The 18,089-nt window shown below is 43.7% G+C and overlaps 1 protein-coding gene across 1 annotated transcript in view; it reads left to right on the plus strand.

Annotated features, from left to right (window-relative positions):
- MACROH2A2 (macroH2A.2 histone) overlaps positions 1-18,089 on the plus strand; it is a 58,967-nt gene that overhangs the window by 13,211 nt on the left and 27,667 nt on the right. The window contains exon 2 of the mRNA XM_081074252.1: positions 10,456-10,686. Coding sequence (XP_080930378.1) covers positions 10,515-10,686 — 172 coding nt within the window. The 5' untranslated portion in view covers positions 10,456-10,514. The remainder of the gene's footprint in view (positions 1-10,455; positions 10,687-18,089) is intronic.

The following is an 18,089-nucleotide window of genomic DNA, read 5'->3' on the forward strand; positions in this document are numbered from 1 at the left end:
TGTGGAGGAGTTATACAGGAAAAATGAAGCCAATATAATGTGAAATGATTTTGAACAACACATTTTTCAAAACAAAAAGAATTTACTTCTTGATACTAAAACTCAAGTGTCTTAGTGTTAGACCACAGAGAAGGAAATGGGAGGTCAGCACCCCCCTCATTTCTGAAGGGAACAGTATTTACGAAGTCTTAATCCTATACATGCTGCTTCTGGGAATTTAATTTCCAAAACAAACCTAGAGACAAAAATGAAGATTTCATTGTGGTTACAGAACAAAATATAAATGTTGTGAATTGGGACAATGGAAAGTATGGAAGACAGAGGTAGAAATATAGAGGTAAAGTAGGGAGGAGAGGACCAGGCAGAAATTAAGGTGTGAACATCCTCCTCTTACCTAAAAATGGCTCAATAGATAATACCTAAAGTTGGTGGAGTCAGAAATAGAGATTGAAGGGTATTAGGTAACATTTTTAAGGTAATCAATGAAGAAAATAAAAATGAAAATATACTGTCAACAATTGGAAAAGGGAGGAAAAAAGTGAATTAAGTTCTCATCCTTCTCAAACAGGCATTGACAGAAACTGTCTAAAAGGGAAAATAAATTATTCATAGGACATAGAGGTGTAAACATTAGAGACTTGGAAGTAACCATGAGAACTCAAATTAAAAGTTATTACCTGGAATGGCCTCTAGAAGTGAGATTGGGGGTAGAAAGACTGGAGAGGAAGACTGTTGCTTTTCAATTGTATGCATTTCTTTACCTTTTTGCTTCATCGTGCTATGTATAAGTGTCACTCAGATTTAACAATGAAATAAACTCAAAATTTTAAATAACTTCTTTAACTTCCTTGTTTTCCTCACTTCACAGTAATCTAGAGCAAGTCGTAATTACACATTTTAGCTTGTTGATGGGCTGTAACAGAGAAGTTCCCATATTTTCTCAGTTCATGGAGAATTTAGTGTCTCAGTCCTTTTTTCTCGGAGTCCCTAAACCAGAAGAAATGCCTATCCTCTCCATTTATTAAATGATTAGATCCACACAACTTAATAGCATTTATGTCCTAATAATTGAATAGCTGTTTGAAAAAAATATTAGCACATGAAGTTTTATCCCAATCTTATCCATTCTTAAATAATTTTTATCCCATTCTTAAATAACCACAATAAATTACAACTAATATATGTGCACTATTGAGTGCTGCACATTTTCTGAAACTGTAGGTTCAGATTGGACACTGCTACTCTCATTTTCTGTTCCACATTGATGTTCACCTAGCCCTTGCCTTTAATCAGAGCAACAGCCAAAAACTCAGCTTTGCAAATATATGGGATCGTCAAAAGTAAGATATAATGCAAACTACCATGAACCACTGGTAGAACCACTGGGAGATGTTTGTGGTGTCCAACAGAGTTTGAGTGTCACTTTATTTTCTTTGAAAGCTTAAACATTTGCTAATGTGTCCCAGGGTGCAAGGACACACAGTTTGGGAACCACGTCTCCAGCATCTATTTGAAATTTTATTGGAAAATATTTGAGGACAAGGGACCTGTATATTCCACAATATTTAATATCGTTCCTTGTTGAATAATAAATGCTCTAAGGTTCTGGTGAAGATGATGGAATAGATAAATGCTTTGCTTGCATCCTCTCATGACCACATCAAAATTACAACCAAACTACAGAACAACCATCATTGAGAATCACCTGAAGTCTAGATGAACACAAGTCCTATAACTAAGGACATATAAAAGAAGCTATGTGGAGACTGGTAGGAGGGACGGAGACATGGAGCAAGCTGTCCCACATCCACATGGTGGTGGATAAAAATCAAGAGGGATATCTCAGTTGCAGAGGTCCCCACTGAAGAGCCAGGGGTCCCAGCCCCACACCAGAATCCACAGCCCAGGGCTCCAGTGCCGGAAAGAGAAGTCCCCATAACTTCTGGTTGTGAAGACCAGCAGAGATTGTGGCTGAGTGAGACAGAGGCTTAACTGGCTTGTGCATGGACTTACTCGCTGACAGACTCACCTGTTCTGGGCTCCAGGGCTGGGGCAACATCTCAAAATGCTCCAGGGACATATGGGGAAGAAATGAATTGTCTGGCTGCAGGACAAGGGCCGAAGGGACAGCTTTCTCCCAGACAAAAGTGCTGGCAGAAGTCGTTGTTCCTTTGTTGAGCCCTCCCTACACCCAGCGTGCAGGTGCAGGCAGGTGCTGTATCTGAGTTGCCATCAACCTAGCTAACACCATTCACCCAGCCCTTGTGATTCCTTGAGACCTTGTCCCACCCAACTTGTGGGTCCATCCAGGATGCTTCCAGTAGCTTTTCCATACAAGTGGCCTATTTTGGCTTATGCTGTGGACTTTCCTAATATCTTTAAAAGGTTCACAAACCCCAAACAAACAGCATCTGGCCTTGGCATACCCCATATCTCTTGCTAAGCAGCCCCAAGCCTGGCATTCATGGCAGCTGGCCTCAGTTCACAGCTTAGCCTCTCCCAAGCACCTCTAAGGCCAACACAAGCAGCAAACATCTTCAGATCACTTTGCTGCTCATACCAAGTGGCCCTGGTCAGGACACAGGCAGCAGCTGACCTTGGCCTGCAACAGAGCCCCTCTCAAGAGGCCCCAGAACCAACACACCCATTGCCCAGCTTCAGAACTCACCAGTGCACCATCTACCACCTCCACAAATGACACACCCAAAGGCCAGACTGGGCAAGCACCAGAGCTCCACTAAAGTGAATCCTGCTGCACAACAACTCCTCCACTGTAGTCACGGCAAGTCTTCACAACCAATCAGCCTGAGGATCAATCCTTCCCACTGATGTGCAAATAGCAACCAAGGCTCAACTACAACAGGAGGGCAGGCAGAACCCACACAAGGAATACCCCTGTAGCACCCGGCTCAGGTGTCCAAGGAGACTGTACCACTGGGCCCCACAGGACCTATGACTAATTAAGTCCACTGGACCAAGTCTAAGAGACTTAGCAGCTCTACCTAACACATAGAAATACAGGGGGGCAGCCAAAATTGGGAGACAAAAAAACATATCTCAAATAAAAGAACAGAACAAAGAACTAACCAAAAGAACTAAACAAAATGAAGACGAGCAATCTACCAGAATGCAGAATTCAAAACACTGGTTATAAGGATGCTCAATCATCTCAGTGAGAACTTCAACTAAGGGATAGGAAACATAAAACTGGAGATAGGAACCATAAAAAAGAACCAGTTAGAAATGAAGAACGCAATAACTGAAATGAAGAATACATTAGAGGGAATCAACAGTAGATTAGATGAAACAGAGGATCAAATCAGTGATTTGGAAAATAAGGTAGCAGAAAACACTCCATCAGAACAGCAAAAAGAAAAAAGAATCCAAAAAAATGAGAGGTAAAGGGGCCTCTGGGATAATATCAAGTGTACCAACATTCGCATCATAGGGGTACCAGATGGAGAAGAGAGCATAGGAATTAAAAATGTATTTGAAGAAATGATGACATAAAACTTCCCCAACCTGGGGAAGGAAATAGACATACAAGCCCAAGAAGCCCACACCAAGACACCTCATAATTAAAATGCCAAAGGTCAAAGACAGAGAATCTTAAAAGCAGCAAGAGAGAAGCAGTTACTGTAAGTTCCCATAGGACTATCGGCTGATTTTTCAACAGGAACTTTGCAGGCCAGAAAGGACTGGCACAAAATATTCAGTGATGAAAAGCAGGGACCTATAACCAAGATTATTCTACATGGAAAAGCTATCATTCAGAAGAGAAGGGCAGATAAAGACCTTCTGAGGCAAGAAAAAGCTAAAGAAGTTCATCACCACCAAACCAGTGTGACAAGAATTGTTAAAGGGACTTATTTAAGAAGAATTTAAAAACATCAAAAATAGGAATAATAAAATGGCAATAACTACATATCTATGCACAATTGCTTTCAATGTAAGTGGATTAAATGCTCCAATCAAAAACATAGCTGAATGGATAAGAAAAAAACCTTTACATATGCTACTTACAGGAGACTCACTTCAGATCAAAAGACGCACAGACTGAAAGTAAAGGGATGGAAAAGATATTTCAGGAAAATGGAAACAGACAGACAATCTGGGGTACCAATACTTATTCCAGACAAAATAGACTTTAAAACAAAGGCAATCACGAGACAAAGAAGGACCCATTAATCCCACTTCTGGGTATTTGAAGAATCCCAAAACACTACTTCAAAAGGACATGTGCAGCCATATGTTCACTGCAGCATTGTTTACAGTGGCCAAGATGTGGAGGCAGCCTGGGTGTTCATCAATGGATGACTGGATAAAGAGGAGGTGGTACATATACACAATGGAATGTTACTCAGCCATAAAAAAGAATGAAGTCTTGCCGTCTGCAACAACATGGATGGACCTAGAGGGTAACGTGCTAAATGGAGTAAAGGAAAGACAAATGCTGTATGATTTCACATATATATGGAAGCTAAAGAACAAAATAAATGAACAAGCAAAACAGAAACAAACTCATAGACGGGAGGGGAGCTGGGGGAATGGGTAAAAGGGGAGGAGGGATTAAGAAGGACAAATTGGTAGTCACAAAATAGTCATGGGGATGTAAAGTACAGCATAAGGAATCTGTCAATAATGTAATAACTGTGTGTGGTGTCAGATGGGTACTAGATATATCGGGGTGATCACCTTGTAAGTTATATAAATGTCTAATCACTATGTTGTTCAGCTGAAACTAACGTAATATTGTATGTCAACTGTAATTGAAAAGTAAAAAATTATTAAAAATAAATAAGTGCTCCATAACTACACTGAATCTATGATGTCATAGATTGTCAGATGAATACTGATTTCTGGAGACAGTAACATGTTTAAAAAAAGATCATAGGGGCGCTCAGTAAGCTCAGTTGGTTAGAGCGAAGTGCTCTTAACAGCAAGGTTACTGTTCGGGCCACTGTGAGCTGCACCCTCCACAACTAGATTGAAACAACTACTTGACTTGGAGCTGATGGGTCCTGGAAAAACACAAATAAATAAAAGTTAAAAAAAATTGTCGCATAGAACCTTTCTTTAAAAAAAAAAGGTCACAAGCTCAATGAAATCCAGTAGTTATTTGAATAGGCTGGTGTGAGTTTATTGCCTATGTCTCAGTCAGTGCATAGGCTGACTCAGTCATATAATATTGTGATCTCTGTAAACTCAAACTCCTCAGTGTCTTTATGGACTTAAAATGCAATCGTAGAAATACATCCTAAAATAATGGAGCCGGAATACACCCTCTTCCCCAGACACACAAAGCTAATTTTGTGGTTCCAACTGCTCTGCTCCTGGAGGTGAAATGGAATGAACAGGCAGCCTGCCTTCTCCCCACTTCTTCCCTGAGTTTTGAGTTTTATTTTCCTGTCCCCCACTGTTAACATGCTTAAAACTCTCCCACTCACTTTGCAAATAATTACAAGACTTCATACCTTGGTAATTCGTGGCCCTTCATATGTGAAAGGACAGGTATATTGCAGATGTAGGTTGTATCTGATCTGGGTCCCAATTCCTCTTAAGCACCCCAGAGCTGCCTGAAAGATAGGGCCACCTAAGCATGGCCTTGTGACCTCCACAGAGCCCCCACATCGTGTCTGTAAACACTTGAAGATCATATCCTTTCTTCAAACATGTAAACAAACATAATGTACTAGAGTCCTTAAGCTTGCTTAATTAGAACAAAATTTGTTTTAGAGCAGAAGGTAAATAAATGTAAATGTTTAAATATTAGTTTGATGGAAACACATTTCACATTGTAATAGTTCTTTTCTCCTTGTATGAGAAGCTCTTCACAGATTCACTTTCACAGAAGTAGATAAAAACCCATCCAAGTTTTTATCTCCTGACTTTCCAAGAATGGACAGTCAGGGGCAAGGGTGGCCTGGGAAAGAAGGGAGTCAGGGGTTATAATTTCTTAAACTCCAGGCAGAGTCCAGCACAGACTAGGAAGCGTGGTGGTCTAGAGAGGACAGGGTCTTCACTCAAATGGTTCCAGGAGGTGAGAGGCAGCACTTCTATCTATGAGTTCCAGTGGGTGGGATACGTGAGCTCCCATCAGGCCTTCTCCTTGCTTCCCTAGGGATTCCGGATGTTTTCTGGTTCTTACAATTTACAGGGGTCTCCCAGCCCCTGGCACCCAAGAGTTAGGTGCCAACTGCTTAAATTCAACACAGTGCCTGATATGATGGGCTACTCAGGTAACAAAGTCCTAGTAAAGCCCATACAATAGTCACAAATGGAGCTGCACCTTCAGCTTTGTCTGACGTTCTAACCTAGAGGTAAGTCTTGAAGCCAAAAAATAAAGCCTTGTTATAAAATACTGTGTTTGGGGTGATCACTACATTTTACAATATTCAGCTAGTATGTTTCTCTATGGGATCTAACCCGGGTTTTTCTTACTTGACTATTTTATTACCTTCATGAGTGTTTTAGGCATTAATGCCCTGCAGCTACTGTTTTTCTTCTACTGCCGGTCCAAATGTCCAGTTTTTGAGATTTGTGACTCCTGTTGGCTAACACTGGTAAAGTCTCTATGTAGCTCTATCCTGTACATCTACTCATTTTCTGGCTATTTGCATTTAAGAAAAATGGGGAAAGGGAATGAGGGGTCCTGCCCTTATGTCATTTGTACTCTGCACATGGTTCTCTCTGTTAGTAGAAGTCATGACCATCTAGTATGCATCGTATCCACAGGGCATGTCCACCTTCTTGTGGGTTTTTTAGGTGGTTTCCTTGGCAACCAGACTTACTAATCTGCCCCCCTTCCTCCACGTACCAGTAATTGAAAAAAGCACATAATTGGCTTAGTGGAGTCACCAATACTAATATATTTTATGAACCTGCACAGGCTATTAACGCTTTAGAACTCATTTATTTTTTTTATTAGTTTCAGGTGCACAAGACAAAGTAATACTTAGACGTTCATCTTTTATATCCCTCACACTGTGTGGACCCCCCTCCCCCCATCCACTATCCCTCTGACATCGCACACAGCCATTACATTTCCACTGTCTCTGTTCCTAATGCTGTACTCCGCTTCTTGTAAGTATATACATACATATATGTACATATAGAGAGAGAATTATAGTTGGCATTCATTCTTGTTCAGCTTCAGGTGTACAGTGCAGTGATCAGGCATCTACATCTTCCCTGAGGTGGTCTCCCAAATGGGACACGTGTCCTTCGGATACTCTATAAAATCTTTACAACATTATTGATTACGTTCAGAACTCATTTCTTAAAGAGACTAAACTTCTTTTCCAGAACGGTTTGAAAGTTGAAAAAGTTGGAGTGTTGAAGACCAGAAGGACCTTCAGGATCAATTAGTCCCTTCCCTGTTTCACCCATGAGTCCCACACCAGTGGCACTCAGGGCTCACATAGCTAGTTCCATAGAAATGGGACCATGCCCAGGCCTTCCTGTTCCCGGTTCTGGGCTCTTTCCACTATACCAGGAGCCACCTCCATTTTGAACACCACCACCAGCTAGCAAACCATGTGCTGTGTAGCTATCTCCAAGGACAAGAGCCATTTCACAGTCCTTTATGTGTCCCCTGCACCCTGAGACAGTGATGACCAAAAACAGGGACTCAGGACGTTTGCTGATAACTGATCTACGTTTCCTGAACATAGTAAATTGATGGTTATAATCCTAATATGCAGTTGCTTGCTTCCTCCAAGAAAGGACATCTGTAAGTAGATTTGTGAGAGTTAGCAGCCTCAGACAGTGGAAACACAGAAAATGGTGAAGTTCTGAAAACAGTGATATTGTTTTATCCCTGTGCCTTACTGTGAAAGAGATCGTATCTAAGGCTATTTGCTCATCTTTGCTTGTTCTTAACTTTGATGTACTCGTATACCTAGATCTCTTGGTGGCAAAACAATACATAAGATGGGAGCATAGTAAGTATGTATAAGCATTTAAAATTAACGTATGTGGGATGGCCAGTTAGCTCAGTTGGATAGAGTGTGGTGCTAATAACACCAAGGTTGCAGGTTCGATCCCTGCATGGGCCACTGTGAGCTGTGCCCTCCTTAAAGAAGAAAGGAAGGAAGGAAGGAAAGGAGGAAGGGAAAGAAGAAGAAAGAATGAAAGAAAGAAGAGAGAGAGAGAGAGAAACAGGAAGGAAGGAAGGAAGGAAGGAAGGAAGGAAGGAAGGAAGGAAGGAAGGAAGGAAGGAAAGAAGGAAGGAAGGAAGGAAGGAAGAAAAAGAAAAGAGAAAACGAAACAATGTATGTGAAGTATGTCATACAATGCTTACAACTCACTTCCTTCACCTTGGGAATAGGAGTCTTGAGAACAGGGTTTGTTGCTAATTCCATAGTTTTATATAAAACTCCTCAGTCATAATAAGCAGATACTTTGGAAAATTGAACTCTGTGTTCATTCTTCCATCCAGAGTAAATAAATCCCAGTTTTGTATCTTTCATATTAGTCATACATTCATTTAGCACTGTCTTCCATCATCCCTTTATTTTAGCCACTTTCTTAGGCCTTTCGTTGCCATTTTGTGTGTTGATAAGCTGATCTAGCCAAAATTTGAGATGGCTGCCTCAACAGGTAGAACAAATTTCAGCTTATTTTTTACTTTCTCATTTTCCATCCACAAATGAAATGACCACTGTTGCCTTTGGGGCAGAGAGAATCTTGATTCATTAACACAGTTCCTAGAAATTTTCTGGTTCCTTTTCTTTGGTCCTGCTTGTTTGTCCTTTGTCCTTTGCTTTCATTTGTTCTGAATTATATTCCATTTTTTGGTCACAATATTCCCTCAACCAACACACTACTCCCTCAGCCAATTGTTAAGCTCTGTTACAATTCTCTGAATTAGTTTTAGCCTTTCAGAGACTTTTTCAGAAGCATGTAATTATTTTATCTTCACACAGAAGATAGCTTCTTGAAATAACAATGACTTATATACATGCCTCTCAGTGCACTGTTTTGAGGTCACCTCTTCATGCTGATTCTGAACTTTCTCACCCACATCAACCTGAATTCCACATTCCAAGGAGCAGAAGCTTGGGTTGCATTCTGGCTTTTTATTTGCTATATTTGGTTACTGTGCATTAGCATATCGTGTTTTCCCGAAAATAAAACCGGGTCTTAGATTAATTCTTGCTCCAAAAGACGCATTTGGGCTTATGTTCAGGGGATGTCATCCTGAAAAAGGATGTTAGGGCTTGTTTTTCCGGTTGGTTAGGTCTTATTTTCGGGGAAAACTCGCGAGTCAATAAAACTGCCTCTTCTAGCATGTTTCTGTTTTTAAGAATGCTACATTATTGGAAATTTAGAAAAGTGTTTCCATTTGAGAAATGCACGTCAGCTGTGAGCTGTCCTATCATAATAGGCATGGCCATAGTAACAAAGTACTATGTATTAAAACAGGAAGAAGCAAATCAGAGAAAAGAGGAATCATGTTAGTTTTTCTTGTTGCTGCTATAACAGATTACCCGCAAATGTAGTGGCTTAAAACAATACAAATTGGGCAGCAGGTTAGCTCAGTTTGTTAGAGATTGGCGCTTTTAACAACAAGGTTACCAGTTCAATCCCCACATGGGCCACTGTGAGCTGTGCCCTCCACAACTAGATTGAAACAATTACTTGACTTGGAGCTGATAGGTCCTGGAAAAACACACTTAAAATAAATTTAAAGAAACAACACAAATTTATTTTCTTATAATCTGGAGGTCAGACGTCCACAATCAGTTTCACTGGGCTAAAATGAAGATGTCGGCAGGGCTGGTACCTTCAGGAGATTCTCAAGGGAGTGTTCATTTCCTTTACTGTGTTTCCCCAAAAATGAGACCTAACCGGAAAATAAGCCCTAGCATGATTTTTCAGGAGGACATCCCCTAAACATAAGCCCTAATGTGTCTTTTGGAGCAAACTTTAATATAAGACCGGGTCTTATTTTCGTGGAAACACAGTAGTCATATTACTACTCTGATCTCCTCCTCCTTATAAGGACCTTTGCAATTATATTAGACCCACCCAGATAATCCTGGATAATCTCTCCATCTCAGGATCCTGAATTTAATTACATCTGCCAAAACCCTTTTGTCCTATAAGCTGACACATTCACAGATGGTTCTGGGGATGATGAAGTGGACATCTTTGGAAGCCATTGTTCAGCTGACTACAGAACCATGACTTCTCTCTCTACTGACAGTTTCTTTGGCCTCTCCTATTGAGATTGGGCTGGCTTGATGGGGTGAGGAGAAATTTGTGGGTAGGCCTGCCGATGGCCTGCAAAGACCCCACGCCAGCGCCTTGCCTGCAGCACCCTACGGTGGCAGCCAGGTCTCAGCTGCCTCCACAGGGCTCTGAGGCTTTCACACGGTGCACCAGGGCCATACCACTGTCCCAAGATGTTTGCCAGCCGCACTTCCTCACCCTGTCTTCTTTCCTTTTCAGTACTGCATTAGTGCCGGGAGGCCACTGTGTCAGCAAGCTGAGAGGGAAACTGAGGCAAGATGTCGGGCCGGAGTGGGAAGAAGAAAATGTCCAAGCTGTCCCGTTCAGCCAGGGCAGGTGTCATCTTCCCAGTGGGGAGGCTGATGCGTTACCTGAAGAAAGGAACGTTCAAGTACCGGATCAGCGTGGGTGCTCCCGTGTACATGGCGGCCGTCATCGAGTACCTGGCAGGTAATGTGAACCACCCTCCCCTGAGCCCCTCTCACACAGGCTGGAAGGGGTGTAGTCGCAAGGCTACGGTGGGTGGTAACTGGGTTTCATCTTGCCTGCTTGGCTAAAATCAATTTCTGCAGGCTTTCAGGAGAGAAAGGGGCATAAAAAGGACAGATGATCAACGTGGGAGGAAGAGAAGCCACGCAAAATGGCTTTTCCAGGCCAGCCCCTAATGAGGTGTGTCTTCCTTTAGGCAAATGTAATATGTGAAAATCTAGGTCCCTGAAGAAGAGAAACTCTGGGGAGGATGGGAGTTGCTATTCGTTTTGTAAAAGGGTGTCTTCACTGTCTATCAAAGCCTTCATTAAACATCGATTATCCTGGTGTATTAAAACTAGAACTCTGTCCGTAAGTAATGCTGACCTGAGCATCAGAAACATCTTCGGTTGGTTCTCCTTTACAGAGGTGATTCTCTGTCTACAGTGGGTACCTAGGAAATAGTTTCCCATCTTGGTTGTTAAAATTATTATTTTACTAAAAGAAGAGATTTTGCTGTGTGTGTTCTTTATCTATTTGAGTAACTTTCTATTTAGTGTGTTGGTTCTTGTTCTATGGCATAGTTAAATGGAAACCATACTTTAAAATTTCAAGTATGCTTTTAAAATATATATCCATATATACAAATACGTAAATATGTGTGATTACTTCATTGAAGGGGCCATTTTAGCCACGAGCAGCAATGTCTCTGACTTTGCCCAAGGTTAACAAAACTCCAGACACCAGCGATAAATCCCGTTGGAAGTCCACTAGGGAAAAAAGCAAACCTCACCAAACTGTCTACTCAGAAGCCGAGTCCCCCGTAGCACGAACACAGCACGAACACCCCCAGGTGTGGTAGGGCTGGACCCAGTTTCTGTGCCAGGTCACTCTTTTCCTCCTGCTTCTCCCTCAAGAGCAATCTCTTCCTTGTTCAATGCTCAGTCCTATTCTGCCCTTTTGTTCCCCCGTCGCTCACCCAAGCACCGTTATTGGTGAAAGGTTTGCTTGATCCACCTGTGGAAACCTCCCCCTGGACCTCTGTCCAGGCAGAACGCGGCACCTTACGCCTGTCCCTTATTGTGAAATGAAAGGCTTGTTCCGGGGCTAAAAGTTTTTTTAGGAGGATCGTTTAAGGAGGTTGGAGAAAAGGACTGGGGGGCTCTGAAAGTCGATTTAATCCGTGTGATAGAGCAGTGCTTTTCAAAGTGGGGATTACTTAGGGACCTTGTTGACAGGGTCTGGGGTGGGACCTGAGACTTTGCATTTCTAACGTGCTCCCAGGTGATGCTGACACTGCTGTCCCAGAGGAGCAGGATGGTGCCCATCTCCTAGCACAGGCCCGAGGGCTCTGGGAATGCTTGTTTACATTGCAGGTTCCTGGCTGCACCCCTCCTCCGGTAGTCTTATTCACTGAGTCTGGGGTAGAACCCAGGAATCTATTGGGAAAATCTGAGGAAGGACTTTGAGAAAGGTGGTGAATGAAGCTTTAAAACAACCTGTTAGGTCACTATCACCCCCTGAGACGGGAAAACACTGGGAAGCCCAGAGATCTGCAGTCTCCAAGTCGGCACGTAGGGTTCCCTGAAGTCCTTCGACTGCAAGCTATGCGCTTTCTGCTACACTCCCCTGCCCCGTTATAATGTTTGTATGAGCAAAATAATTCCGTGCTTCCTGTGCCTCCACTTCGCAAATGTCTAAACTTCGTGCATAACACAACAAAATTTGGCCTTTTTAATCATTGGCATCTGTTTGTCTTTGGTTCAGGTAAAAGCTTACGTTTCCCTATTCATTCATTCAACAAATATTTATTAAGTAAGTACATGTCAGTGTACATACGCAGGCCTATAATAGGATTGCGCCATTGATATGATTTGTAATTTGTGTTGGATTAGAGCCCCCAACCCCCACAGCAATGCCTACTATAGCCTGCACGTCACACTTTGACTTGAAGGAATTATGATATCCCAAAGTAGAGCATCACCCTATTTCTCAAATTGATTTCTCATAATCCTCCATTCATCCAACTGAATAGTTACTGAACAGCTACCACATGCCAGGTGTTGTTCTAGATGCTGATATACGACCCAGACAGAGAGGAGTCCTCACTCTCAAGCAGAATGCACTCTGGACGGGAGAAACAGCCAGCAACTAAGTGGAGCGAACAGGGTGCCGCAGGTGGAGCCGAGTGCTAAGGGACAAATAAAGCAGGAAGGGACAATAGTGTATTCCAGGAAATGGGGAAGAGAGGTCCGGGGAGTTGTAAATAGTGCCGGTCCAGGAAAGTCCCCCTGAAGGCGTGGCATCTGAAGGACGCCAGGGAGCAGGCCTGTGGATATGTGGAGGCTGGCACCCCAGGCCCAGGGAAGACAGATTCAAGGAGTATTAGGGCAACGGCAGTGGGGCCAGAAGGCTGGAGCTGGGGAAGGGGGCGTGGACTGTAAATGAAGCCCAAAGGAAAATGGGCTGATGGGAGCTCTGGAGGGTTTTGAGCAGAGGTGGAAGTGATCTGACCCTGGGGCGAGGGGTACAATGGCAGAAGCAGGGAAAGCAGCTGGAAGACAATTGCAGAGATCCAGTGAAAAGCATGTGGTTGGGGAGTGGGCAGTGAAGGCACCAAGAGGTGGTCCAAGTACTGATATGTTTTGAAGGCAAAGCCAACAGGATTTGCTAATGGGTTGGACATGACATAGAACAGAAGATGAGCACCTAGGAGGATGTTATTGCCAATAATACACCAACTGCAGTCCCAGCCTCCAGCACCCTCCTGGGTCAAATGGAAAAGGTGACATTTTGTCTTCTGAGGCGCAGGCCTGCCTTCTCTGTGTTACTTCCCTTCTTTTTGTGCTTTTTCTCCCCTCCAAACTCAGGCTGGAGTTGAGAGAGCACAGGCTTAGTTAGATGTCAGTTTAAATCTGTTCATCAGTTTACCAGCTCTGCTACCTTGGGCTGATTCCCGAATCTCTCTAAGCTTTGGGCGTTTCTAGAGCTTCAGGTGTGAAAAATTTCTGGTCCATGGGATGCACGAAATAAATAGTAATGCTTCTCCTCTCCCTTCTATTAAGAGTTGATGACATCATTCAGGGCAAAGTATAATGACTAATTCCATTAAGGTATTGTATTTTGGGGGTATATTTGCATTTTAATGAGATAAGGAGTGTTAAGCCAAAGCCAAAGGATTGAATCATTATTGAATAAGTACAGAGGATTTTTGTCAGTTGTTTCTTTTTTCTTTTCCTTTCTTTTTATTTTATTTTATTTTATTTTTTTTTTTTGAGGAGGAGGAGGAGTCATCAATTGATTTTATTTAGGAAAGGATGTTCAAAATGTGAAAGCCTCCTGACACCCTTGAAATGACCTTCAACATTCACAACATAAATACTGACTGTTTCTCCTTTGGACCAGGCCTTGAAGACACAATGGAAAACAGACAGACATAGTCCTGCCTTCGCTAGGCTTACATTCTAACAGTTGGACAAGCATTAAATACATCACAATAAGATAACGTGCATGTTGATTAGGGAAGCTAGTCGAGCTTTGGGAAGTGGGGACAGGGGCCAGGGGAGGTCTCCTAATGTAAAACTGGGTTCTTAAGACCTAAACCAGGTTCTCAACCCTGGCTTTTTTCAAATTGATTGATTTAAAATCCTGATGCCTGGGTCTCACCGCTAGAGATTCTGGGGTATGTTCTGGGCATTGGGGTTTTTAAAAGCGCTCCCAAATGATTCTGGTGGGCAGCCAGAGTAGGGATTCGTAGGAATTAATTAGATTCAGATGGAGGGGTTGAGCTAGGGGGAGATTGTCAGGTTGGGGAGGAACAAGGGTGAAGACCCAAAGTTCACAGGAAGTGTGTAGCCTCTACCAGAAACCAGAGGAAGTTCCGTGTACCTGGAACAAGTTGGGAAATGGCTGGGCTGGGATAGGGTGGGGGGGAATGAGATGGGGTAGGAGGGGGGGTCCCTGAGGGCCACAATGACAATGTATACATTTTGCACACACGCCAGGGGAAGGCACTGAAGAGAGGAGGTGGCATTCTAGGGGCATTACTGGGGCTTTAGGTGGAGAAGGGTTGTCAGGAAGTAAGATCAGTGTCCAGGAAACCAGTGTGTCTGTTTTAGTGTCACTTTTGAGAATTGACAGTGGCCAGGACTAGGGTTGCACAGTGAGGATGATGAGAAGAAATGGACAAATTTGGGAGTATTTGGAGGGTAGAGTCAGCTTTGCTTAATAATGGATTGGATAAGGGGGAAGGGGCCTTGGGCTGGCTACTTCCTTTCAAGCCAAGCTACGTGGGTTGAGGACTGGAGATGTGGACTTGAGACAAGCGGATGGAGAATTTATATAAGGAGTCTGGCCAAGAGGAAGAGAAGAGAGGAAAGCAGCTGGTGTGTGGAGAATGGCGCCTGTAGCTGAAGCAGGAAACAGTGCAAGAGAAATAGGACGCAGGATGAGGGACTTGGTTTGGGACCTGTAGGGTTTGGGTTTCTACAAGATGCCCCAGAGGGCAGAGTGGTTAGAGATGCTGGATTCTGGCTCTCCCACTTAGTGGCTAAGAACTCCTAGGCATGTTGCTTTACTCTTGTAGTGTCATTGTGAGGATTCCATAAGATAATGCATGAAAAGTGCTTAGCACCACTCCAAGCACATGGTAGCAATTTGGTTCATGCAGCTATTGCTGTAATTGAGTGAAGACCTACTAGATGTGTGTGGAACCCAGGAGGGAGCTGTTGGCTGGAGCTACAGATACAGGTATCTTGGGCAAACTATAGTAAAGGCCGTGGCAGTAAGTGAGGCAACTAGTAACTTATAAGGGAACTCCCATAAGATTGTCAGCTGATTTCTTGACAGAAACTTTGCAGGCCAGAAGGGATTGGCAGGAAATATTCAAAGTGATGAAGAGCAAGGACCTACCATGATTAGAGTAACCATGGTAGAGTAACCATGATTACTCTGCCCAGCAAAGCTATCATTTCAGATATTAGAATTGAAGGACAGATAAAGAGCTTCCGAGGCAAGAAAAAGCTAAAGGAGTTCATCACCACGAAACCAGTATTACAAGAAATGTTAGAGACTTCTTTAAGATGGAAAAAAAAATCAAAAATAGGAATAATAAATTGGCAATAACTACATATCTATCAACAATCACTTTAAATGTAAATGGATTAAATGCTCCAATCAAAACCAAAGTGTAGATTAATGGATAAGAAAACAAAACCCTGGGCAGCCGGTTTGCCCAATGGTTAGAGCACAGTGCTCATAACACCAAGATCGCCGGTTGGAGTACCACATGGGCCAGTGAGAAACAACGGCTTGAGCTTGGAGCTGAGCCACCGGTGGGTGGCCGGTTTACTCAGTGGTTAGAGCACAGTGCTCATAACACGGTTCGATTCCCACATGGGCCAGTGAGCTACGCCCTCCACAACTAGATTGAAGGACAATGACTTGGCGCTGATGGGCCATGGAAAAACACACTGTTCCCCAATATTCCCCAATGAAAACAAAAGTACAAATTGGTATTTACAAAATAGTAATCAGGTGTAGGATATAGCATAAGGAATATAGTCAATAACACTGCAATAACTATGTATGGTGCCAGATGGGTACTACATTTATCAGGGTGATAGATTGGAGGAGGGTTAGGGAACAGGGTGAAAAAAAGTTGAAGGGATTAAAAAGTACAAATTGGGTGGGAGATCCAAGATGGCAGAGTAAACACTGTGCCTGCTTCCTTCCATGAGCACATTAAAATTACAACTAAATTATAGAACAGTCAACCTGCAGAACCATCTGAAGTCTAGCTGAACAGTTTTATAACTAAGGATATAAAGAAGAAACCACATTGAGACTGATAGGACGGGCAGAGACGCGAAACAGGCTGGCCCCAAACCTCTGTGTGGAGGTTGAGAATCAAGATGGATATCTCGGCCACAGAGGTTCCCCCACACACCAACATCCCCAGCCCAGAATACTAGTGCCAGGAAAAGAAGCTCCCACAACATATGCCTGTGTAAAACAGTAGGGATTCCAACTGACTAGGTGAGACAAAGGGCTGCGGGAAACGCAGCCGTCCTCTTAAAGGACCTGGGCACAGACTCACTCACTTGCAGGTACTCACTCTGGGCTCCAGCAGAGGGACCGTGACTCAGGCAGCATCAGAGGCATGTGCGGGGCAGACTGAGGTGTGGCTTCAAGTGAAGGCTGGAGGACAGTTGGCATTTTCCCTGTGTAGGGTCCTCCTCACCTACAGCCAACAGGCAGGCACCATTTTTTCTATGTTGAGCCCGCCCCCACAGACCAAATCTGAATCTGATTGGCCTGGTGAGCTCCACTGTTCCGCCCTGCTGACTCAGCTGGGACCCCACCCCACCCAACTCCAGCTCAGCTGAAGGCCCTTTCTCCACAAGCAGCTAGCCCTTCCCACATTGCACTCTTTTTTGGAAAACTATCAGAGTCCACAGGCCCCTAGGCAGGCGGCGACTGGTCTTGATGTGCTCTAAGACTTTTGCTAAAGAGCTCCAAGCTCAGCACTGGCACCAAACCAGAGTCTACATTAACCTGGTGACCACAACCCTTCCCACTATAGTGACTACCTGAAATCCTGCCTCACCCAACTCAAGTATTGCATGAGGCATTATCAGTGGCTGAACCTTAAAGGAGCTGGCTGGTGGCAGCAGGCCTCAGTGTGTCCTGGCTTTTTGCAGAGCTACCCCAGGCCCAGTACTGGTGGCAGCCATCCTCGGTTCACAGAGTGGCCTCTCCCATGGGCCTCCAACTTTGGCACAGGCAGCAAAAAACTTCAGGTTGCTTTCTAGCTCCTACTAGGTAGTCCCTGGCCAGTCACAGGCAATGAGTGATCTGGGCCTGCACCAAAGCCCCTCCCTAGAGGCCCCAGAAACAACATGCTAGGAGGTTGGCTTCAGATCACAGCAGAGCACTACCAAATTAGCCCCACAAGTGGCACACATAAAGGACAGTCTCAACAGGCACCAGAGTTTCCTGGGGTTAATGAATCCTGCTTCTTGGGCGTAAGCCCCACGCACAGCAGCCTGTAAGCTATCGATGTGGCCAAACCACACAGCCAGTCAGCCTGAGGGTCAGTCCCACCCACTAATGTGCCAATAGCAATCAAGACTCAACTATAACAAGAGGGCACACACAATTCACACAAGGGACCCTCCTGGAGCACCCGGAGCAGGTGACAAAGGAGACTGTGCCAGGGCTCCACAGGGCATCTACATGAGTCCACCCGGCCAAGACTGGGAGACACAGCAGATCTACCTAATACATAGGAACAAACACACAGAGGCAGTCAAAATGAGGAAATGAAGAAATATGTCCCAAACGAAAGAACAAGAAAAAACGCCAGAGAAAGAACTAAACGATAT

The sequence above is a fragment of the Rhinolophus hipposideros genome, assembly GCF_964194185.1.
Source record: "Rhinolophus hipposideros genome assembly, chromosome: 15".
Lineage (NCBI taxonomy): Eukaryota > Metazoa > Chordata > Mammalia > Chiroptera > Rhinolophidae > Rhinolophus > Rhinolophus hipposideros.